The following is a 23,926-nucleotide window of genomic DNA, read 5'->3' as shown; positions in this document are numbered from 1 at the left end:
AAGAGGAGGCAAGATTGGGAGGGGAGGTGGAGGGAAGGAAGGGGAGGGAAATTGGAAGAGGGGATAGGTAGGGAGGGAAGAAGGAGGGAAGGAAGGAGGAGCAAAGGGGAGCAGGAGCAAAGGGGAGCAGGAGTGTCTCATGAATCGTTGCAAACCCACGCACGCACACCCACATGCACACACACGCCGTGTGATACAATGTGGACAACTCACACTCACCACTCCCCACTCAGCCACTGGCACGATTCAACAGATCACTCTCCCAGGAACCTATACGAGCCTTGTCCTCCAACAGGACGATCCTGGAAGTTATCAAAAGCACCGCCTCAAAGGGGCAGGATCACAGCAGGACAGCCATGCACGTGGATCACACACACATCAGCTCCCACCTTTATTAATAGCACATGCTGCTTCCTTCTCCCCTCTACAACCATCTCTCCCCACTATACGTCAGGGGGAGTGAGCCGTGATGGGTGGGAGTGATGACAGCTCTGTCCCCGACACACACACCAGTCTGAGAGTCACTGTGGACGGGCTGGTGCCAGGCTTACCTTCATTGATCGGGAGCAGAGTGATGGCAATGCTCAATCGGCCACGGCCCAGGCTCACCAGGTGGGGTCGCTCCGACTGCATCTTCAAACCCTTTCCGATGTCGATGATGTCCAGCGAGGTGCTCTGTCAATGAACCAAAGCCCACGTCACTCCCACCTGCTCTTCCCTTCTGCTCTCAACATCTGTCGCACAAACCCCATTCCCAACCCCATCCTGTACATTTACGGATATCCCAGGAGTCACCCCGCGAATCACCTCACTTCCATTTCATTCACTCACCCTCCTTGAAGCCCACCTCTTTCACCGCACTTTTCATGACCCATTCCAATACCTCAATACTTCATCGTCAAATTCTGTTTGACATCATTCCTTATGACAAACACAAGAGACTCTCAGCCCATCTGGTGCACACCAGCTCCCACTGGCCCCATTGCCCCACTCCCCTTTTATTATTTTCTACAAAACGTAGTGTGTGATCTGCCATCAACACTGCGCACATGGAGAGATAATAAAGGCACCTTCTCTAGTGCCATCTCGTTTGTCGTAGGCACCCATGGCCAGCATAACCCTAACCCACTCTACTCTCTATCCTACAGGTCCTTTGGTGAGGCCTGAACTCCAGAGCATAAAATCCGCCATTGAGACAGAGAGGACAGGGCAGTTGAAGCCAACCATTGTTACTTTGCCTGGGGCATCTCCTTCACTGGTTGTTGTTGATGGTGTGATGTTCCACCCCAGCCACTCACTTTCAGTAACTCCTGGTCATTCCTTGGCTCCTCCTTTTCCTCCAATACTTTCTCAACTTCAGAGTTTCCCATTTCCTGCTGAAAACACATGAAATTCCTGGTCACAAATCCAAACAATGGAAAGAATGCAGAGCTGAAGAAATTTCAGCTCTTTACAAGGTGTCCTCATCCAGTGAGCGATGCCAGTAAATTTCTCCTTTTCATTCTATGTCAACTTTCCTCTTGTAAGTTAATCATTCTGTGCCACATTTTCAACCGGCGTATTCCAGATCGGAACAATTTGCAGTGCATTTAATGTCTGGCTACGAAATGGCAAGTACTTAAAGCTGGTCATAACCCTCCTGTCAGTAGAAGCAGCTTCTCCCCATCTGCCGCACAGTACTGTGACTGCTGGACCTGCTGCCTCCCAGCTCTAGAGTCCTGATTCAATTCCTGGCCTGAGGTGCTGTCTGTGTACGGAGTTTGCACATTCTCCCCCACCCAGGTTAATTGGCCACTGCAAAGTGCCCCTAGTGTGTAGGTGAGGAGTAGTATCTGGAGGGAGGTGAGGGAATGTGGGGAAATTAGAAGGGATTATTGTTTTAGTTGTTTATTTATTTATTTATTAGTTATTTATTTCGGACAGAATAAAAGAATAAAAAGCAAATGTGAAACAGCATACAAAAAACAAAACACAAATATTTATAAAGTGTCATAAACAATATCTATAAATAAATGAAATCATATGTGTCCGAAAAAGAGCAGGAAGAAGCCAAAGCTTATTAATTCCCACCCCTTATTCAACTGCTTGTAATCTATATTACTAAAACTCTGTTCTTGACCGGTTTTGGCGATCTGTGTTGCGATTTCCGAGAGAACGCCGCCACCTACGGCCGTCATTTTTGGTCACCTCGCTCAGAGCCCCCCTCCGCCGTATGTGTGCTGAGGATTTTTCCCGTCGATGAAATATGACAGAGATATTAATGATTTTACAAAATTCTCCATTCTCTTTGCTACCCTCGCTGGCAGCAGGGGGGAGGGACTATAAAACCAGGAAGTGGTGTGCCTCAATCAGTCTCTGCAAGTGGTGTGCCTCAAAATAGTTAGTGTGTGACGCTGCATGCCGCCTCCCACCCCCCTCCCCCACAACCGCACTTTGGGGGAACAGACCCAACGGGTCTGCACTTGATCTAGTTATCTCATACAAATTTAGCAGCTATATGTACACCATATGTACACCAGCCACTATATGTACACCAAATTATTTACATTTGAACACTAATCAAATATTTACAAAGCCATACAAAAAAGAAAAAAAGAAAAAGAAAAGAAAAAACCCGCAAATACAGTATTGTATCTTAGTCATATGTACAACCCCACTCTATAATCACCCTTCCCAATACAATCAGTATAACAAATATCACAATCACCTATCCTCATCCCAATATCCTCTTAAACAAGTGTTTTTGTACATCTTTTTAAACTGAATATGATATGATATATGATATGATATGCCATTTATTGTCACTATACATGTACAGTGAAACTGAAAGCTGCTCGTACTCAGTGCATACATACAATTTTACACAAAAAACAAGAAACAGAAAAACAAAACAGAAGGGAGATGGGGGGGGGGGGGGGGGGGGATAGGTGCACAAATTCTACGGCGCTACATACATATATACATATATACAGATGGAAGTCCGTGTTGGGCGGTGTAGTCAGTGCATGTGTGGATTTGAATTTATGGTAGATATAATTCTCGGGAAGCAGCTATTCCTGAGTCTGTTTGTCCTGGATTTGATGCACCTATAGCGCCTTCCAGAGGGCAGCAGGTCGAACAGTCCAAACGCAGGATGGGAGCTGTCTTTGGTGATCTTCTTTGCCCTGCTAAGGCAGCGGGAGGTGTAGATGTCCATCAGGGAGGGGAGAGGGCAACCAATGATCCTCTGCGCTGTCCTGGTTACCCTCTGAAGCCTCTCCCTGTCTGCCATGGTGCAGCTGCCATACCATGCTGTAATGCAGTATGTCAGCAGGCTCTCGATGGACGAGCGGTAGAAGGTCAGCAGCAGGTTAGAGACCAGGTTGTGCTTCCTGAGGACCCTCAGGAAGTGCAGCCGCTGCTGAGCCTTCTTGATGACCGCCGTCGTGTTGTCCGTCCAGGAGATATCAGCAGCGATATGGATGCCGAGAAACCGGAAGGTGTTGACCCTCTCCACACACTCGCCATTAATGTGTATATGTGAATTATGCTTGTGCTAAGTTTTATCTCCTATTCCAGACCATTCCACAATTTCACACCACAGATTGCTATGCACATACTTTTAAGAGTTGTTCTGACATTGAGTTTTTTTAAATTATGTTCCCCTCTCAAATTATACCTACTCTGTCTTTCCATAAACAGTTTTTGTATATTTCTTGGAAGTAAATTATTTCTTGCTTTGTACATGATTTGCGCAGCCTTAAATTTAACCAGATCAGTGAACTTCAGTGTACGTGACTTTAAGAATAATAAATTGGTATGTTCAAGATATCCAACGTTATTGATAATTCTTATTGCTCTTTTTTGTAATGTGCATAATGTATATGTGGTTTTGTAATGTGCATAATTGTAAATGAGTGGTTGATGTTTGGTCTGTTTCTGTGCTTATAAATTAATAGTTAAGCAGAAGGGAAAGAGGTCCTTCAGCCTAATTTGTCCACACCGACTAAGATACCTATCTACACTAATCCTATATTTGACCCACATCCCTTTAAATCTTTCCTATCTGTATATCTGTCCAGATATCTTTTAAATGGTGTCATTGTCTTCAACTCTACCAATTTCGCTAACAGTTGGTTGCATAAACCCACCAATTTCTGCGAAAAACTTGCCACTCATGACTACTTTCAATCTTTCCCCTCTCACCTTAAACCTGCACCCTCTAATTTTACACTCTCTATCCTGGATTAAAGTCTAAGACTATCTACTCTATTTACGGCTCTCATGGCTTTATAATTCTCGATATGGTCTCCCCTCAGCCTCGTTCATTTCAGGGAAAACAGTCCCATCCTATCCAATTTCCCTTTCTAACTCAGGCCCTTCCGTTCCAGGCAACATGCCTAGGAATCTTTCCTGCATTTCTCAAGCTTAATCATTTCCTTCCCATAGTGCAGTGATTCATCCAGCCAAACCAACGATTTCTACAACTGTAATATTACATCCCAACTCCTGTACTCAATATCTCAGGTAAGTATACAATAGGATGGACAACTCTACATTTTCTTGTAGTCTTGGGCAGAGCTATTCACAAATTTACCCTTCAAGTCTACTCCGCCATTTAATCATGGCTGATCTATCTCTCTCTTAACCCCACTCTCCTGCCTTTCCCCCCCATAACATCTGACACCTGTACTAATCCAAATGCTATCTATCTCTGCCTTAAAAACATCCGCTGACTTGGCCTCCACGGAATTCTGTGGCAAATAATACCACAGATTCACCACCCTCTGGCTAAAGAAATGTCTCCTCATCTTCTTCCTAAAATAATGTCCTTTAATTCTGAGGCTATGACCGCTAGTCCTAGACTCTCCCACTAGTGGAAACATCCTCTCCACATCCACTCTATCCAAGCCTTTCACTATTCTGTATGTTTCAACGAGGTCCCCCACCAGAAACAGCCTCGGCCTTCTGCTGCTTTACCAGCACTCACAGCTCTTCCTGTGAACTAGACAGGCCCCACTGCTGGGGACCAAGGGGAGAGTGAGCGATTGGCCAACTGGAAGAGTGCAGAATGGCAGACGCTTGGGCTGTGGTAGCGGAGTACGGGCAGAGGGAAGACTTGAAACAGACAAGGGGGGGGGGGGGGGGGGGAACCTGAAACAGGCACAGGAGGAGACTTTAGACATGGGGAAGGCATGAAATAGTTAATGGAGGAGATCCTGAAATTATTTACAGGGAAGACCTGACAAAGGCAAGGGGAGAGCCGACACTGGAGGGGGGGGGGGGGGGCTGTTACAGGTGGCCAGAAACCTCACACTGGTGGCGGGGAGAGCTGGTATAGGCGGAGGGAGAGCTGCCACCAGAGGTGCGGGGGGGAGGGACTTGCACAGGTGGGGGGAGATCTGACTGTCCCTCTCTACAAGATCTCGCCCGCCGCTGGCTCTGCTTTCCTTTGGCACCCTGTCATCTCTCATCCTCGACTCCGTCTCCCTGTTCTGCTTACCATCCGCCTTCAGTTCCCTCAGCATCCTGCTCCTGAACTCCCTCCAGGATCCCCTCTGTCTTTCTATCTCCACCTCTACACGTTAGCCTAGCCCATTGTGGCTGTTGCTGTTGCCGTCAGTCTGGCCTCATCCTGCTGAGGATGACATGGTGGCCAATTTGAGTGACCAACACCAACATTCACTGAACTATAGCCACACAAACAGGCCGCCAGCACAAGTGGTTAAAAGCCTGGCATTTCATTCTCTTCAAACAACCCTTCACACTGGCCCCACAGGAAGGAATTCACCATTAAGTAATCCCGCAGATGGGGCCTTGTTTTGACATTCAGCCTCCCGCCCGTGCCTGGTGCACTACGATGCACTGTTTCATCGCAGATTTAACGCATTTCAGGAAACCCGGCCCCTCCTTTGGCAAGCTGGCCCAATGGCACAGTCAGGGACAACTCTGACCCCACTTCTCCTCACATCCCAAAGCCAGCCCACGCCTTGCATTCTGATGTTGTCGCACTTTACAGCGCACAAAGCAGTGATTCATTGCGCCAGAGGGAAGAACAATAGTGGGCTGGCCATGAGACTAACAGCTAACCTCAGCACAGGCAATGACGGGAGGGACTCTGGCCTCTGAACCTCCAGTGGAAGCAACAAGGCAGTGATGCAAGCAGCACGCTGAAGGGAGGGCAGGATCAGCTCTCTCATATCCTCCGCTGGCACACACCCTGCTGGTCAACACCTTACAATCTGCAGTATTTCACTTATTCCACCAGGAAAAAACATCCACCCATCCATGAGTGAGAGTAACACTGCCTCTCACACTTCATGAGAGTAACACTGCCTCTTACACTTCATGAGAGAAAGTAACATTGCCACTCTCATAAGGGAGCAACACTGCACCTTGCACCAGGAGAGAGAGTAACTGCTTCTCACACTTCATGCGACCTGTTCAAAAGTTCTGTATGCGTTGTGGTAGTACCTGCCTTAACCATCTGATAGCGCATTCCATATACCTACCACCTTTGTATAAAAGTTGCCCCTCAGGTTCCTATTAAATCTTTCCTCCCTCATCTTAAACCTATGTCCTCTGAATCTTGATTTCCCTACTCTGGGTAAAAGACTCTGAGCATTTACCCTATCTATTCCTCTCATGATGTTATGCACCTCCATAAGATCACCCCTCATCTTCCTGGTGTCCAGGGAATAAAGTCTTAGCCTGTTCATCTTCTCCCTCTGGCTCCCTATAGCTCGTTCTAAAATCCTCTGAATGACAAATAAACTACTGGAGGAACTGTGGAGATTGGAAGATGGTCAACATTTCAGATGTAGACACTATATCAGGACTATTGCAGGGTTCCAAGGTTGGGTCTTGTCCTGAAATGCCAATTGTCCATCGCTCCACAGATGCTGACTGACTCACTGAGTTCCTCCAGCGTTTTCTATTACTCAGAACTCTGGCCTCTGCAATTGCTGTGTCTCCTTTGAATTATAAACTATCGCCAACTAAAATGTCATCTTTCCGCTTCATTTTGTACAAATCCATATCTTAGAACTCTTGTAAGTTTCATCTCTGCTTCACAGTAGAAATGGCTCATCTATCAAACCTCTTCCCAATCTATAGTTCCCATTCCAGCATCACCTTGTGGCACCCCTTCAATGGCTGCTCTATAAGGGGAACGTAATTTTGTATTAGTGGCAGTGGTGGCCACCCCCATCAAAAGTGATCATACTGCGTATCCATGGTGGTTACTTCTGAGATTTACCCCATTTCTTCCATCACGTGCCTGGGCATACAGTACCTGGGGTTCATTCCTCCTTAAGGGAATGCACGAGCTTCCAACAGCTGTAGAAAAAGAGAGGTCAACAGCTGTAGAAAAAGAGAGGTCAACAGCACTTAGCTGGGGCATCTCAGTGCTTCAGATAGCTTTGTATCAGAGAACAGAACAGCATGCCCAGCAAGAGGAGACTTTGTTTGGTTTTACTGGCCCTGCCTTGCCGCATTGTGCAAAAGCCAAAGGATCAACTGTGCAATCCTTCCCAATCCTCCTCTTGAGTTTGGAGAATTGTGTGCCGTTATTTCGAGTATTACGTCCAGTATTGTATGCAGTTCACAGTCTGAAGAAGGGTCTTGTTCCAAAACATTGCCTTTCCATTCTCCCTACAGATTCTGTCTGAACCTTGAGTTACTAGAGCACTTTGTGTTATGCTCAAGATTCCATCATCTACAGTTGCTCATCACTCTTGGTGGTAAAGATCATGTATAGGAGAGGTGCTGTTGGAACAGCCCAGGCAAGTAACGGTGTACCCGACTGGTGGAGGGAATGTAGGTCTGGGGTGGTGGATCGGGTGCCAATCAAGTGAGCTGGTTTGGCCTAGATGGTGTTGAGTTGTTGGAGCTGAATTCATCTGGACATCTGGAGGGTGCTCCATCATAATCCTTACTCGGCCCGTGTGATGCTGGAAAGGTTTGGGGGTGTCAGATGATTCACTGACCACTGGATACCCTGCTTTTGTACCATGGTTGATCCAGTTTAGTTTCTTGTCAATTGTAATCAGCAGCAAGATATAGATAATGGGGGTCTGATAGATGGTAGTGCCATTGATGGTCAAGGTCAGGTGAGCACACCTTTACATTTTGGAGGTGGCCATGTGGATAGTTTTTTATTTGCTACTTATCTGCCTATGCCTCAATGTTGTCCAGGTCCTGCTGGATGTAGACCCTGCTTGATTTACTGTGGATGGAATTGAAAATTCTGCTAATATTCACTTCTAATGTCTACTTCTCTCCGCCTGATTAGCTGTGCATTTCCAATATTTTACATCTTGATTTCAGATTTCATTCAACTCAAAAGGTTGCAGAAAATTTATGAGGATGTTTCTGGGAATGGAGGACTTGAATTACGTGGAAAAACAGGATACACCAGGGTTTTTTTCCCCTGGAGCATGAGAGGCTGAGTGGTGGCCTTACAGAGGCTTATACAATCATGAGATACACAGACAAGCTGAATAGCTATAGTCTTTTCTGCAGGGGAGGGGCATCTAAAACTAGAGGGAATGGATTTAAGATGAGATGGTAAAGATTTAAAAGGACCTGAGGGATACTTTTGGTGGTGGGTGTATGGAACATACCGTCAGAGGAAGTGGTTATGATTTATACAATGATGGCTTTTAAAGTACACTTAGACAGGTACATGGATAGGAAAAGTTTGGAAGGATATGGCCAGGCATAGGCAAGTGGGACTACTCGTTTAGACAATTGGTTTTTGTTTATGACAGGACGAACTGTGTCCGTACTGAATGCTTTGATGACTCTTATTTCTGGTGTTTGGGCCACAGGGAGCCGAGGACTGTGGAAGGACCCTTTAATCCTGTTCTAAGTTTAGACCCTGGTCTGATTAGTCATAACGAAAGATGTAAACATAAAGTCATTAGCAAGAGCACCAAATGTGACGTGAGGAAGCAATGTTTTTATACAGTAAACATTAAGATCTTGTAGCGCACTTCCTGAAAGGTCGACGGACGCAAGTTGAGGAGGAACTTTTAAAAGAGAATAGATAATTACATACAGGCTAGATAAGGAAGCAGGGAAGTGTGATAGGTTGGATACTTCCTCCCCGATGTTGCTCCATTTTATAAAGTTTCTTGATAAACATTACAACCAATGTCTGATACAACTGATTAATTGGGGTTAATCTGTGGGACAGATTTTGCTAAAGACTATTTACAAGGCTCTTGCACCTCAATTGAGGTGTGCTGCCTCAACTGTAACCACGTTCTGCAGAGTAGTGAAACTGGTAGAGCCACTGCCTCACAGCTGGTCTTGAGTGCTGTCTGTGTGGTGTTTGCATGTCCTCCCTGACACAGTGTGTCTTTTCTTCTGGTGCTTAGTTTCCTCCCATATCCTCGGTGGTAGCTTAGTTTAGAAACACAGCACGGAAACAGGCCCTTCAGCCCACCGAATCCGCCCCAACCAACGTATACTAGTTCTATGTTATCCCAGTTTCACATTCTATACACAGGGGACATTTCTACAGAACGCAATGAACCTACAAACCTGTACATCTTTGGAATGTGGGAGGAAACCAGAAAATACAAACTCCGCACAGACAGCACCCATAGTCAGGATCGAACATGAGCCCTTGGTGCTGTAAGGCAGCAGCTCTACTGCTGTGCCACCTAATTTAATAGATTAACTGGCTGCTGTAAATTGTCACTGGTGTGTAGGTGAGAGATGTAATCTGGGGGGTTGAGGGGAATGTGGTTAGAATAATATGTGTGGGGTAGGATTAGTGTAAAAATGTGTATTTGATGGTCAACATGGACCCAATGAGGCAAAGGGCCTGTTTTTTGTGCTCTATCTCCCCATGAATATGTAAGTCACCTCCATGAAGTAACTTCAATAGCAGTGCTAACAGATTCTCATGGCTGATATAATGCAGAGAGTTTTGTTTACATTTGGTATTGACTCCAGGTCTCCTGTTCCATGTACCTTTCGTAATAAATGCCGTGTTTGTAAATTCATGAGTCCCGCTGCTACAGCACAACCCGTACATAGTCTGACTGTGAAATGCAGGGACTTCCAGCTGCGGACATCTGGGCTTAAGGCTGCTGCCCCAGGAGACTGTTTCATTTCGTAAAGGGATGGTGCCTATCATTGGACTATTTGGGGAAAAGGAATGCACAAAGTAATAAATTATTAATTACAAGCAGAATTGACCAGCAGGACTGAAATAGTTGTGGTTGCATGGATGTGGAATGAACTTATTTAAATCACTGTGTAACTCAGCTGTTAATATTCAGAATCACATGCAACACAAGATAGGCTGCATACACAGTCATAAATTACAGCATTTCTACAATGCATTTCATCCTTGTGCACGTTATAGTCAGCAAAGTACTTTGGAAGGTAGTAACTTGGAATCTGTTTGAGTGCAGGAAGAACTCACAATGTGATCATGGACGAGTAATCTGCCCAGGGTTTGCTGAGAGAGAGCTGGCTTTTGGCCAGGTGCCCGCAGAGAACTCCTGTCCCGTTCAAACTACCGTGTCTGCAGAAGGGTCTCGACCAGAAACGTCGACTATTCCTTTTCTCCACAGATGCTGACTAACCTCTTCCGTTTCTTTGTCTCGCTCACTGTGACCTTGGCAACCTCCTCCCCAATGTAGAATCTAAAGCAACCCACTCTCTCCCTCCCCACCAACCCCACCTTCTCTGCATTCTTCAAATTGGTCATGGAACCATAAATCACAGAAAAGGCCCTTCGGCCTGCTATATCCATGCTGACCATCAACCAACCATTTACACTAATCTAATTTTAATCTCCCCATATTCCCATCAACGCCCCCCAAATTCCACCCACCACTCACCTGTATACCACGGGTCATTTACAGAGGTCAATTAACCTACCAAGTGATAGATATTGGCTCCCCAATCTGGCTCACTGGCAGTGCTGTGCAAACTGTCCACTCAGGGCCCAAGACCTTAACCTCTGGAGTTCCTTCCTGAAGTGTCACCACCACCATTCAAATATGCTTCAATCGGTTGTGATCACCCGCACCAACATTCCCTCATGGGGCTCAATACCAACTGTTGGTTTGATATTGCCACTGGCAACCGTGCAGAGAGGTTTTTGCTATATGAAATGGAAGCCTTTTTATTCAGTTTCCAGATTTCTGGGCACTGTTTGTCCAACACTTATTTGAACAGACATATTCATTGTCCATCTCTATTCACCACCATCTTGAACCATTGTAGTTTTTCTGGTGAAGGGGTTCTCATAGTGCCTTTGGAGCAGAAGATCCAGGACTTAGACCCAGTGGCAATGAAGGAGCAGTGTAACAATTCCAAGTGAGGATTGGGTAACAAATCTATAGGTGGTGGTGTTCCCATTCCCCTGCTGCCCATCTCCTCAGTGGTAGAAGTTACGGGTTGCGTAGATGTCGTTTGATCGGCTCGGGCAAGTAACCACAGTGCACATTGTACCGGTGGTGTACTAGTGTTTAGCATGATGGATGGAGTGCCGATTAAGTGGGCAAGTGGGGAGGGCTCCATGCCTGACTAGGTTTTACTGTAACTATGAACAAGAACACTGAGGATTGGGCAGGTTCAAACTCAACACTGCCCTGCCATAGCATTAGTTTCATCCCACTCATCATCCTGTTATCCTGCTTATGGATGGCATTGGTCCCACATCGCAAGCAAACTTCCTGTGAGAGGAATCTTTGATCAGGGTTGTGAACAGACTTTCACCCACGACCAGGAGAAGGATTTGTGCAGATAAAAGATTTATCTGATTGAAACTGAAGAAAAGGTTTTTCACAGCACAGGCTGCCATTTAGGATAAACATTGAACCAAATATGTTCAGACATTCCTGTCAGTGAGTGATTGCGAATGTTGGGGCACACTTTCCTGTTGAAGCTTGAGTGCTGCACAGCTTTGGACAAAAAGCTTGTTCTACCTTTCATATCAAAGTCTGGACAACGCATGCAATCCTACTCTTAAATATTTAAACAAGGAATGATAAAGATCGGACAGCATTTCAAGGTATCGCCCATTTAAAATCTCATTGGATGAATTTGTTGTAAAGATTTAGATCTCGACATTCTTTCACATCAACACACAGCATTCAGTCTGCCTGTACACCTTGAACTTTGCAAAACGCATCCCAACATTTCTGCAAGCTGATCCGTCCATTTGCTGGTATTTCCCTTGTACCTCTGGTTAACTCTCTCACTGTTAGAACAATGTAGCACAGGAACTGGCCTTTTGGCCCACAATGTCTGTCCCAGTCATGATGCCGTTAGAAAAAGACACAAAGTGCTGGAGTAACTCAGCGGGTCAGGCAGCATGTCAGCAGAACATGGATAGGTGACATTTCAAGTCGGAACCCTTCTTCTGATTGATTGTGGTGGGGGAGGTGCCATGCCCATCCCATGCCCCTGCTGCCCTTGTCTCCTCAGTGGTAGAAGTCACAGGTTGGGGAGGTAGTTAAATGATCAAAACTGGGTAAGTGCCTACCTAATACCAGGGGCCTAGGTGGCACAGTCTCAAAACTAGAAACATAGAAATTAGGTGCAGGAGTACCCATTCCTTCTCCCAGAGATGCTGCCTGCACCCCCAGCATTCAATATGATCATGGCTGATCATCCAACTCAGTATCCCGTACCTGCCTTGAATCTCACACATACCCCCTGATCCCCAAGTGCCACAAGGACATTCACATCTAACTCCCTCTTAAATATAGCCAATGAACCTGCTGGCCTCAACTACCCTCTGTGGCAGAGAGTTCCAGAGATTCACCACTCTCTGTGAAAATAAGATTCACCACTCCACTGTGAAAATAAGGGGTTCGCCTCTCAGAACAGACAAAGAGGGATTACTTCAACTGGGGAATGCTGAATTTTTGAAATTCTCCACCCAAGAGACTGTGGAGACTCAGTCGCCCCATAAGGTCAGGGTAGAAATGAGAGACCTTAGGAGAATTAAGGGATATGGGGCTAGTGTAGGGATGTGATGTTTGTGCATAGCTGTGTACTGAAATGGTAGAGCAGGCTCAAGGGGCCGAATGGTCTACTGCTGCTTTTATATCTGTTGATCGTTTTCACAACTAACCCTGGCATGATAGTGTCATCCTGGGCTGTCACCACAAGGACGGACTCATAGCCTTTTACAACTGAGACTCCGTGTTGATAACATAAAATAATTGCTTTGCCATGAATTGAAGTAGAAACAAGGAACTAAATGTTGGTTTATACCCAAGAAAGTGGCGGAGATAGACACAAAGTGTTGAGTCCCCAGGGTGGTGGGCAAAGGGTCTCATCCCGAAACATCATCCATTCTTTTTCTCCAGAGATGCTGCCTGACCCGCTGAGTTACTCCAGCACTGTGCGTCTATCCTGCATAGACATGCAGCTGGTTTCCACTGTCCTCAGACCTCTTGCTCCTGCTTCCAGCTGCTGCTTCACGTGTTGCCCTGAATGGCTCCCTCTCCACAGCCCTGCAGCTGCCTTCAGATGGCCCATGGCCATTGGGAAGATACGATTCTCATTACCACAAGAAATGCCTTCAGGGAGAAGCTACCGAACCACAAAGGAGGAACTAGTGTATAGATGGGTTTAGATGAAAAGGAATGGAGGGAAAGTCACTGAGCTGAAAATTACATGCTACAATAATTCAAATCAACGTTCCACTTTGCTGACACCAGATCAAACTGCGCCAAACTGAGCCAGCTACAAGCCTTGGTTCCCTGTCCTGAGAATCATCCCTCATCCCTTCTCTTCACCAATGTCTCTAGGTTCACCAACAGGTTCTCAGCTTACCCCACCACCACACCCTGGGGGAGAGAGAAAGGGGAAGAGGGGAACAGCGGGAGAGGGGGAGAAGGAGAGCGGAGGAGTGAAGAGGTGAAAGAGCATGCGGGAGGGGGCAGTAGGAGGTGGACAGTGGGACGGGAGTGGGGAGGGAGGGAGTTGTGGATGGGAGGGGGTTGGAGGAATGGGAAGGGGGAAGGGATATGTAAGGGGGAAAGGGAGGAGTGGAGGGTGTGGAAAGGGGGGGGGGGGGGGTGGAAGGGGGGAAGGAGGAACTGAAAGGGAGGTGAGAGAGAGGTAAGGATGGAGGGTGCTGTGGATGGGGGATGGGTGGGGGGACATGAGAGGGAGGGGATGGATGGGGGATGGAGGATGGAGGTGCTGTGAAAGGGGGAGGGGTGGAAGGGGAGAAGGAGGAAATGAGAGATGGAGGGTGGATGGATGGGGGACGTGAGGTGAGGATGGGGGTGCTGTGAAAGTGGGGGGGGGGGGGGGGGGGCTTGGGGGAGGAGGCTGGAAGGAATAGGTAAGTTGGTGGGGGGAGTGCAGAAGGAGGAAGAAAGAAAGTGACTGTCAGACATGGTAATTAATACACCTTTAAACCGCCCTGTCAGCTGGCTGCGGAGAGGAGCCACAGCCATCGCTACGTCCCCCAAAGACCCCGGCGTGAACAGGCTGCTCCTCTCCCCAGCCCAGCCCAGTCCTGGCCCCTGCTGTGTGGGAAGTGTGAGCCTGGGCTCCGGGGAGGGCTCGGGTACTCACACTCCGCCTGTCGCCGGCTCCGCCGCCCCTCGGGCCGGACCGCTGTGCGCTCCCTCCCCCCGGCCGCCGCTCCCTCCCTCCGGCCACGTAGCGCAGGCAGGCAGGCAGGGGTGGAGGCGGGAGCGGGGGGCGCGCACACGGGGGCGGGGAGCGGGCGGACCCGGCGGCGCGCTGGACACGAGTGCAACCATGAATGCGGAGACCCTTCGGCCCATAATGTCAGTACTGGTCACAATGCCAAGTTCAACTATCTCCTTTGCCTGCATGTGATCCATTTACCTCCATTCCCTGCATTTACCTATCTAACAACCCCTTAAACGCCACTGTGGTATCTGGCTCCACCATCACCTCTGGAAGCACGATTCAGGCACCCACAACCTGCTGTGTAAGACAATTGCATCCAACATTCCCTTTAAATTACATTTCCCCATTTGACCTTGAAATCTTCATCCTGAGAAAAATATATTGACTGTTTACCCGACCTATGCCTCTCATAATTGTATATGCTGTTCGCAGGTCTCCCCTCAGCCTCCGACTCTCCAGAGAAAAGAATCCAAGTTCTATGTGAACTCTAGGAGCTAGTACAGCACTAATAACTACCGTGAGTACAAAGCGGCACTCACACATCATCCTGGGTACAACCCAACACATCTCACACCAACGATAATAATACACCAAAATGTTGGAGTAACTCAGCGGGTCAGTCTGGAGGAAATGGTTAGATGACATTTTGGGCCAGGACACTTGAGTTGTGGTAGACAGTCACTGGAAATGTCTTGAGAGCAGTCAGTATTTCGGTCACAGAGGTGCTGAAGGTCCTGACGTGTATGAATATAGACAAATCTCCTGGGCCTGATCAGATATATCAGAGGACACCGTGGGAAGCTAGAGAGGAAATTGCAGGAGCTCTGGCTGAGATTCGTGGCAAATGTTGTGCCTCTATTTAAGAAGGGATGAAGGGGAAAGGCTGGGATCTACAGGCCAGTGAGCTTAACATCTGTGGTTGGAAAGTTATCAGAGAAGATTCTGAGCGGTAGGATATACATACATTTAGATGGACAAGGACTGATTAGGGATAGTCAACATGGTTTTGTACGTGGGAGGTCCTGTCTCACGAATCTGATTGAGTTTTTTGAGGATGTGACCAAAAAGCTCGACCAAGGTAGAGCTGTAGACATTGTATACATGGATTTCAGCAGGCACTCTGCAAGGTTCTGCATGTAGACTGCTCTGGTAGGTTAGAGCTGAATGGATAGAAATTTGGTTCCATGGAAAGAAGCAGAGGGTGCTGGTGGAAGGTTGCTTTTTGGACTGGAGGCCTGTGACTTAAAAAGGTTTAAAAAGTACAATAACGCCTTCACATTGCAAAAAAAATCACCTGAGGATAATGATGTCCTTCATTGAGAATCATTGAATCCCTTTCCATGATGGAAGAGGACACTGTTGTGCCCAGTTAAAGCACAACACCAACACACTTAGTTTGCTCCAAACTCTTCATTACACAAGGTGCAAGCACTCATTTGCATAGTCAAGACTCTGGGTGCTCAATATCAAACATCCGAAACCTAGAGTTCTCTGATACGTAGGTTGACGATTCCTCCTCTCCATCCTAGGGCATCATGTGGTTTTGGGGTTTGATAAGGAATTAAATCCATTTCCAAAACCCTTCTTCCTCTAATTCCTTCTATGCTCTTCCTTTTGGATGTACCGCATTCAGTGGATTTCCAAAGTCTACAGAGAGATTTAGGCCATTTGAAAGAGTGGGCTGAAAGATGGCAGATGGAGTTTAATGCTGATAAGTGTGAGGTGCTACATCTTGGCAGGACAAATCAAAATAGGACTACATGGTAAATGGTAGCGAATTGAGGAATGCAGTTGAACAGAGGGATCTAGGAATAACTGTGCATAGTTCCCTGAAGGTGGAATCTCATGTAGATAGGTTGGTAAAGAAAGCTTTTGGTGTGCTGGCCTTTATAAATCAGAGTATTGAGTATAGAAGTTGGGATATAAATGTTAAAATTGTACAAGGCATTGGTGAGGCCAATTCTGGAGTATGGTGTACAATTTTGGTCGCCTAGCTATAGGAAGGATGTCAACAAAATAGAAAGAGTACAGAGGAGATTTACTAGAATGTTGCCTGGGTTTCAGCAACTAAGTTACAGAGAAAGGTTGAACAAGTTAGGTCTTTACTCTTTGGAGCGCAGAAGGTTAAGGGGGGACTTGATAGAGGTCTTTAAAATGATGAGAGGGATAGACAGAGTTGACGTGGATAAGCTTTTCCCAGTGAGAGTAAGGAAGATTCAAACAAGAGGACATGACTTGAGAATTAAGTGACAGAAGTTTAGGGGTAACATGAGGGGGAACTTCTTTACTCAGAGAGTGGTAGCTGTGTGGAATGAGCTTCCAGTGGAAGTGGTGGAGGCAGGTTCAATGTTATCATTTAAAAATAAATTGGATAGGTATATGGACGGGAAAGGAATGGAGGGTTATGGTCCGAGTGCAGGTAGATGGGACTAGGAGAGTAAGTGTTCGGCACGGACTTGAAGGGCCAAGATGGCCTGTTTTCCATGCTGTAATTGTTATATGGTTATATGATTGCTCCCATCCATTTCAGCCAGTTACCCAATCTCAGCTGGATTATTGTCCATCACTTTCCAGTCACCAATTAACCAAAGTGCAGCATCCATCCGTTGTTCCAATTGATGCAGAAGGGCTTGGAACCGAGTGTATCCAACAGTTCACACAAGGCGTTCATTCTTCACTGGTGGTCTCATCACCAGGCTTCATCACTTTGGTTTGTGGCTGTTGTTTAGTGAAGCTAACAGAATGTTACATCGGGATATTGTCCCTTATCTTTTGGAATCTGATTACAGACAAATATGTTTATCAAATCAATTTCAGAGACCCAATAAATATAACTCTGTTATAGTTCTCAGCATTCCCAAAAAACTCCCTAGACCATCAACCATCCTTGTGTGTCGTCACCTCCAAATAAACAAACGTTTCCACTCTACGTTTTTCTATTTTTTGATAGTTGCTTTGGAATTCTTTAGAGGGTGCAGAAGACATTTATCAATGTGATTCCTGGGGATGAGGAATTTGAAGGAGATGGGATTTCGCTGTTAGGAACAGATGGAGTTGCAAAGGCACTGGACAGAGATTTAAGTTCATGAAGGCTGTAGGCAGAACAGATAGAGAGGAACTGTTCCTATTGGTGGAGTGGTCAAGAACAAGGGGACATCCAATAAAGATGATGACAAAAGAATCAGATGTAACATAATGAAATGTGCTACCAGGGCAAATTAATTTGCAGTGTTAGGAGGGAAAGGGAAGAATTTGCAGGAGTGGGGGTAGAAATTGATAATAGGGGAGGGGGATGGGGTTTGTTGGGATTGGCTGGATTGTTCTTGCAAAGAGCAAGCAGGTACCTAATGGATTATTGCTTCGCCTCCATCTCACTTTACCAGCTTTCTACTCCATCGGTTTGACAAAGGGGCCTGACCCAAAATGCCATCCATCTCCCACCACAGTTACTGCCTGACCAGCTGTGTTCCTCTAGTAGTTTGTTTTCCAGAGATTCCAGCATCTGCGAGTACCGTAAACAGAATGGATCTAATGGCCTCCTTCAGTGATACAACTAATGATTCCATGTGAACTCCTGATCCACATGGTTCTCCTAGTGACTGGAGATCCAACAATTCCGTGATCATATCTTGATTATATCAAGAAAGACAATGAACCTTCAGTTTTCTTCTGCCTTTTAAATAGCAAATTGAATAATCAGAGCGTCATTTAAAATATTTATTTGTACAAATCAGAAAAGAGTACAGAAAACGTAATTGTTGATTGGAAACATAGACATTGCACTTTCCCAACAATACATTAGAAGCTATCCCTGAAAACAATTTATTAATGACAATTCTCATACACGTTTAAATATCCTGTTCTTCAAGTATTACGGCCACAAAAATTAACTTGAGAAACTAATAACTGAAACACAAGAATGATTGGTTAGTCATCTCTAATCAATTTGGTGACCTCCTAGTTTTGAAATGAAGGGTGTCAGGCAGTTAGTTGAACCACTGGATATTTTGACTGTTCTAATAAGGACCATTTATTTTTTACAGAATAATGCCTTTGGATTTGCAGGTCTTGTGTGGTGGAAAAGACTGAAGAGCAAACGCTCGCATGGAAGTGGTGATAGACTCGAGGCACTCATCATATGAAGAATTTGCAGAATAAATAATTCAGCTGCTGGTCCACAGATATTCCTTCTACCTATTTTAATTTAGTTACAATTTACAGGGATTGAAGATGAGTACCTTACGTGAAGGTTTTAAAAAGAAAAATCAAAAATACCTTATTTTGCTAAATAAAACCTGAGAAAGCACCCTGCAACTAAACCAAAAACAAAAACCAAAATGCCCAAGTACTGTGAGACAGCAATAGAACTTGGCTCACATATTTTTACTAAACTACAGATGTAGTTCAACCACTTTACACCCCAGGTGTGGAATAGAAATCCTACTTTCCACAGGAACTAATGTAATGATTAAGACAATCAATGTTATGACACGGACTAAGTGAATTCTTCAAACATAACATTATGTGATCCAATTACTCTCCTAACTTACAATAAAGACAAGAAATCAGTATACGCATACCTGGAAAGGAAAATAGTCTATTGTCGTTGCTTTGTATGGAATTCCAGTGTTGCTGAGCATTAATTGAAGCTAGACACAAAATGCTGGAGTAACTCAGGGGAACAGGCAGCATGTCTGGAGAGAAGGAATGGGTGACGTTTTGGGTCGAGACCCTTCTTCAGACTGTTAAGGGATAAGGGAAACGAGAGATATAGATGGTGATGTGGAGAGATAAAGAACAATGAATGAAATATATGCACAGAGTAACGATGATAAAGGAAACAGGCCATTAAACACCGTCCATATCTCTCATTTCCCTTATCCCTAACCAGTCTGAAGAAGGGGCTCTACCCGAAACGTCAACTACCGATTCAGATTCAGATTCAGACTTTAATTGTCATTGTCAGTGTACAGTACTGTTGATTACTATTCCTTCTATCCAGTGATGCTGCCTGTTCCGCAGAGTTACTCCAGTTTTTTATGTCTATCTTCGGTTTAAACCAACATCTGCAGTTCCTTCTTACACATTAATTGAAGCTGTTGGACTCGAGAAAATACAAAAAAAAAATGTCGATCAAATCGAATTCGGCATGACAAAGTACAATCCCATTGCGATTTATATTTAACTGCGGGTCCACATATCCGTTTTGCATTTGCGTTAAATTGCAGTCCAGGCAATGAAACTCAATAATCAAACGTTTTTAAGATGATCCATTAAGATTTGATACTCCATTATCAATTTGTTACTGTTTAAACTGTGTCACACACACACACACAAAATGATAAATCAAACTGAATTTGGTATGTCTCCTCCAGCATTTCTGCTTTTATTTCAGGTTTCCAAATCTTTTGCAATGCTTCTTTCATCTCTACCACCAGCCCAGGCAATACGCTTCTTTCAGACAACCTGAATCAAAAATGTTTAAAAAACTATTCATTTTCCAAAGCAGAATTTCAAAAAACTCATGATTTAAAAAAAAAATACTGTAGACAGTGCAAACTGAAACAAAAGCAGAAAGTGCTGGAAGCACTCAGCAGGTCAGGCAGCATCTGTGGAGAGGAAAACAGAGTCAACGTTTCGGGTCACAGACCTTTAATCAAGGAGAAAAAGATAATGTAGTTTTAAGTTGCGGAGGGATGTATAGCTCAAAGGGAATGATTGGGAGGGTAAGATCAGGGCTGCCATGGGGATAACTTGGGTGTTCTGGTCAAAAGGATAATGGGGCATTTAGAGGGCAACAATACAAACACAGAAGGACATTGTGTTGCAAGTGGCAGGGCTATGGGACATGTCCAGTACGAGAGAACTTAAACTCTTCAATTTAATAACAATATTGCCGAGTTCTAAATATAAATCGATCACATTCATTATCCTCCTTCTATACACCCATTTTTATAATTGTGTACAGATCCTCCCCAGGTTAAAACAGGGTTCTGTTCCAGAAAACTGTTTGTAACCCAAAATGTGGCTGCTTGGTAATATATTTAAACAAAAACATAAGCAACCAAGGGCAACCTGTAGTTTCACCCGGGCGTTCAGCTCAACAATTCAGATATTGCATTGAAACAAATTCCCACGCAGCAGGAGATGCCTGTAGCCCCTCAGCAACTGGTAAATCCATCCCACTGGTATCCTACTTGCTCATTTATATGTATGGGCTGTACATACTTAGGGTGTACATAACTGTATATGAATGGGCTGTACATACATGGGGTGTACATAACTGTATATGAATGGGCTGTACATACATGGGGTGTACATAATCTGGGGAAGACTTGTCACAAGTGCGAATAAAAACGTTTCTGTAACTGCTGGAATTACTCAGCAGGTCAGGCAACATCTGTGGGGAGAGAAAATTCACCTTTCATTTCGATGATCTTCCAACAACCACTACATTAAACACTTTGGAGGATTGATTTAGTCTTTGCAATCGGGACATATGATAATAAAACACTCTCGACTCGTGACGTGACAAAAGATAAAATAAATATTCTGATGCATATTGTGGGGCTTGGGGCAGTGATGGGGGGAACATAGGTTTTAATAGGAAGGACAGTAATGGGGTAGCAGTGATGATCAATGAGGAAAGGAATGACGCAGCCAGGAGAAGGAGGTCAGGAGTGACAAAGGCCAGGAGCATACAAATATATGAAAGATTACCTTCTGGAATCAATCGCAGCAATATAATTTTTTTCCATCTCCAACCTTTTTAGACTTCAGATGCCCCGACTTGCTGGGCATTTCCAGCACTTTGTTTTATGTTAAACTTGTCAGTTTGGTCACACCCACCCTCCAATGGGAATGGTGCAGAATTTAATGCCGTACAATTAGTTTGCACAAGCGATTCTTTGTTGGAAACATGAGGGCAGAATGTGCAACTTTAAAGTGGAGACTGAAATACATCCGCACACACAGGCCCAACAAGCCCACAGCACACCACATCTGAAAACCAGATGCCATCCTGTCTTTGTTATTTTAACAGCCTCTAGTGCAAGGGAGGGTGCTAAACCTGCTCGCGTTTGGTCTTGTCATGCAGGAGCAGGTAATTTAGCTTGATCACAGTTGTAGCAAAGTCCACAAGTTCCACAAAATCTGACGTGATGATGTTGACTCCATTTACACCCGGCTTCTGGCACTTCACCCAGTTCATTATTACAGGAAGATTTCTAACAAGAAGAACAAAATGAGGCATATGAAATGTCCATTGTCATTTAGAAAATGTTAAATATGAAATCTACACAAATGTCATTAGAAACGGGAATAGTGCCGGAGGATTGGCGTACTGCGCATGTTGTTCCATTGTTTAAAAAGGGGTCTAAGAGTAAACCTAGCAATTATAGACCTGTTAGTTTGACGTCAGTGGTGGGCAAATTAATAGAAAGAATACTTAGAGATAATATATATAAGCATCTGGATAAACAGGGTCTGATTAGGAACAGTCAACATGGATTTGTGCCTGGAAGGTCATGTTTAACTAATCTTCTTGAATTCTTTGAAGATGTTACTCGGGAAATTGATGAGGGTAAAGCAGTGGATGTTGTGTATATGGACTTCAGTAAGGCCTTTGACAATGGAAGGTTGGTTAAGAAGGTTCAATGGTTGGGTATTACTGGTGGAGTAGCAAGAAGGATTCAACAGTGGCTGAATGGGAGATGCCAGAGAGTAATGGTGGATGGTTGTTTGTCAGGTTGGAGGCCAGTGACGAGTGAGGTGCCACAGGGATCTGTGTTGGGTCCACTGTTGTTTGTCATGTACATCAATGATCTGGATGATGGTGTGGTAAATTGGATTAGTAAGTATGCAGATGATACTAAGATAGGTGGGGTTGCGGGTAATGAAGTAGAGTTTCAAAGTCTACAGAGAGGTTTATGCCAGTTGAAAGAGTGGGCTGAAAGATGGCAGATGGAGTTTAATGCTGATAAGTGTGAGGTGCTACATCTTGGCAGGACAAATCAAAATAGGACGTACATGGTAAATGGTAGGGAATTGAAGAATGTAGGTGAACAGAGGGATCTGGGAATAACTGTGCACAGTTCCCTGAAAGTGGAATCTCAGGTAAATAGGGTGGTAAAGAAAGCTTTTGGTGTGCTGGCCTTTATAAATCAGAGCATTGAGTATAGAAGTTGGGATGTAATGTTAAAATTGTACAAGGCATTGGTGAGGCCAATTCTGGAGTATGGTGTACAATTTTGGTCGCCTAGCTATAGGAAGGATGTCAACAATATAGAGAGAGTACAGAGGAGATTTACTAGAATGTTGCCTGGGTTTCAGCAACTAAGTTACAGAGAAAGGTTGAACAAGTTAGGGCTTTATTCTTTGGAGCGCAGAAGGTTAAGGGGGGACTTGATAGAGGTTTTTAAAATGATGAGAGGGATAGACAGAGTTGACGTGGAGAAGCTTTTCCCACTGAGAATAGGGAAGATTCAAACAAGGGGACATGACTTGAGAATTAAGGGACTGAAGTTTAGGGGTAACATGAGGGGGAACTTCTTTACTCAGAGAGTGGTAGCTGTGTGGAATGAGCTTCCAGTGAAGGTGGTGGAGGCAGGTTCGTTTTTAACATTTAAAAATAAATTGGATAGTTATATGGATGGGAAGGGAATGGAGGGTTATGGTCTGAGCGCAGGTATATGGGACTAGGGGAGATTATGTGTTCGGCACGGACTAAAAGGGTCGAGATGGCCTGTTTCCGTGCTGTAATTGTTATATGGTTATATGGTTATATGGTTACACAACTTTTCCTCATAAAAAAAACAGTGTACCTTCATCATAACATTCGCCGACACACAATCCAGATTATTCCTTTGCCAATAGCTCCAGCCTATTATTACACTGCTAATAAGATTTATATTGTCAAAACTGCAGTCCTTGATTGTATTGGCTGGTTTCCTGAAGTAGCGTGGTGTACATAATCAATGGTGGGGAAGAGGTGGCGTAAGGAGGCTCATTTGTGTGATGGACTGGGCTGGGGATCCAAGGTGGAACTTTATAGTTAGGGGATGATTACATAGACCACAGAACAGTGGAGCACAGGAGTGTGCCCTTCAATCCACAATGTTTATTCTGAAATCATGCCTAGTTGAACCAATCTTATCTGCCTGCGAATGATCCATATCCCTCTATTCTCTGCACTTCCATATGCCTATCTAAAAGCCTCAACAATGCTGCTATCGTATTTACCTCCACCACCACCCCAGGCAATACGCTTCAGTCCCCCAGCACCCTCTGTGTAAAA

The 23,926-nt window shown here is 45.0% G+C and overlaps 2 protein-coding genes and 1 long non-coding RNA gene across 8 annotated transcripts in view; 1 reads left to right on the top strand and 2 right to left on the bottom strand.

The window, feature by feature from the left end:
- The window catches only part of LOC129702771 (pleckstrin homology-like domain family B member 2), a 115,900-nt gene extending 101,246 nt beyond the window's left edge, over positions 1 to 14,654 (bottom strand). For 2 of the 6 annotated variants that reach the window (XM_055644724.1, XM_055644725.1), the window contains exons 1-2: positions 1,299 to 2,606; positions 552 to 675 (exon numbers count right to left, since the gene is read on the bottom strand). In XM_055644724.1, coding sequence (XP_055500699.1) covers positions 552 to 675; positions 1,299 to 1,388 — 214 coding nt within the window. In that variant the 5' untranslated portion in view covers positions 1,389 to 2,606. Of the gene's footprint in view, positions 1 to 551; positions 676 to 1,224; positions 2,607 to 14,547 lie in introns of those variants that run through there. The other 4 variants (XM_055644729.1, XM_055644726.1, XM_055644728.1 and 1 more) reach the window with 4 other exon arrangements.
- Positions 14,655 to 14,761: 107 nt separating this feature from the next.
- Positions 14,762 to 18,813, top strand: LOC129702773 (uncharacterized). Its single transcript, XR_008724430.1, has 3 exons — positions 14,762 to 14,932; positions 15,064 to 15,148; positions 18,697 to 18,813. It is a non-coding gene; the product is annotated as an uncharacterized LOC129702773 (long non-coding RNA).
- Positions 18,335 to 23,926, bottom strand: part of plcxd2 (phosphatidylinositol-specific phospholipase C, X domain containing 2) — a 28,445-nt gene continuing 22,853 nt past the window's right edge. The window contains exon 4 of the mRNA XM_055644731.1: positions 18,335 to 21,857. Coding sequence (XP_055500706.1) covers positions 21,695 to 21,857 — 163 coding nt within the window. The 3' untranslated portion in view covers positions 18,335 to 21,694. The remainder of the gene's footprint in view (positions 21,858 to 23,926) is intronic.

This window comes from Leucoraja erinacea, chromosome 13, assembly GCF_028641065.1.
Source record: "Leucoraja erinacea ecotype New England chromosome 13, Leri_hhj_1, whole genome shotgun sequence".
Classification (NCBI taxonomy): Eukaryota; Metazoa; Chordata; class Chondrichthyes; order Rajiformes; family Rajidae; genus Leucoraja; species Leucoraja erinaceus.
This window is presented reverse-complemented; position numbering and strand designations above follow the sequence as displayed.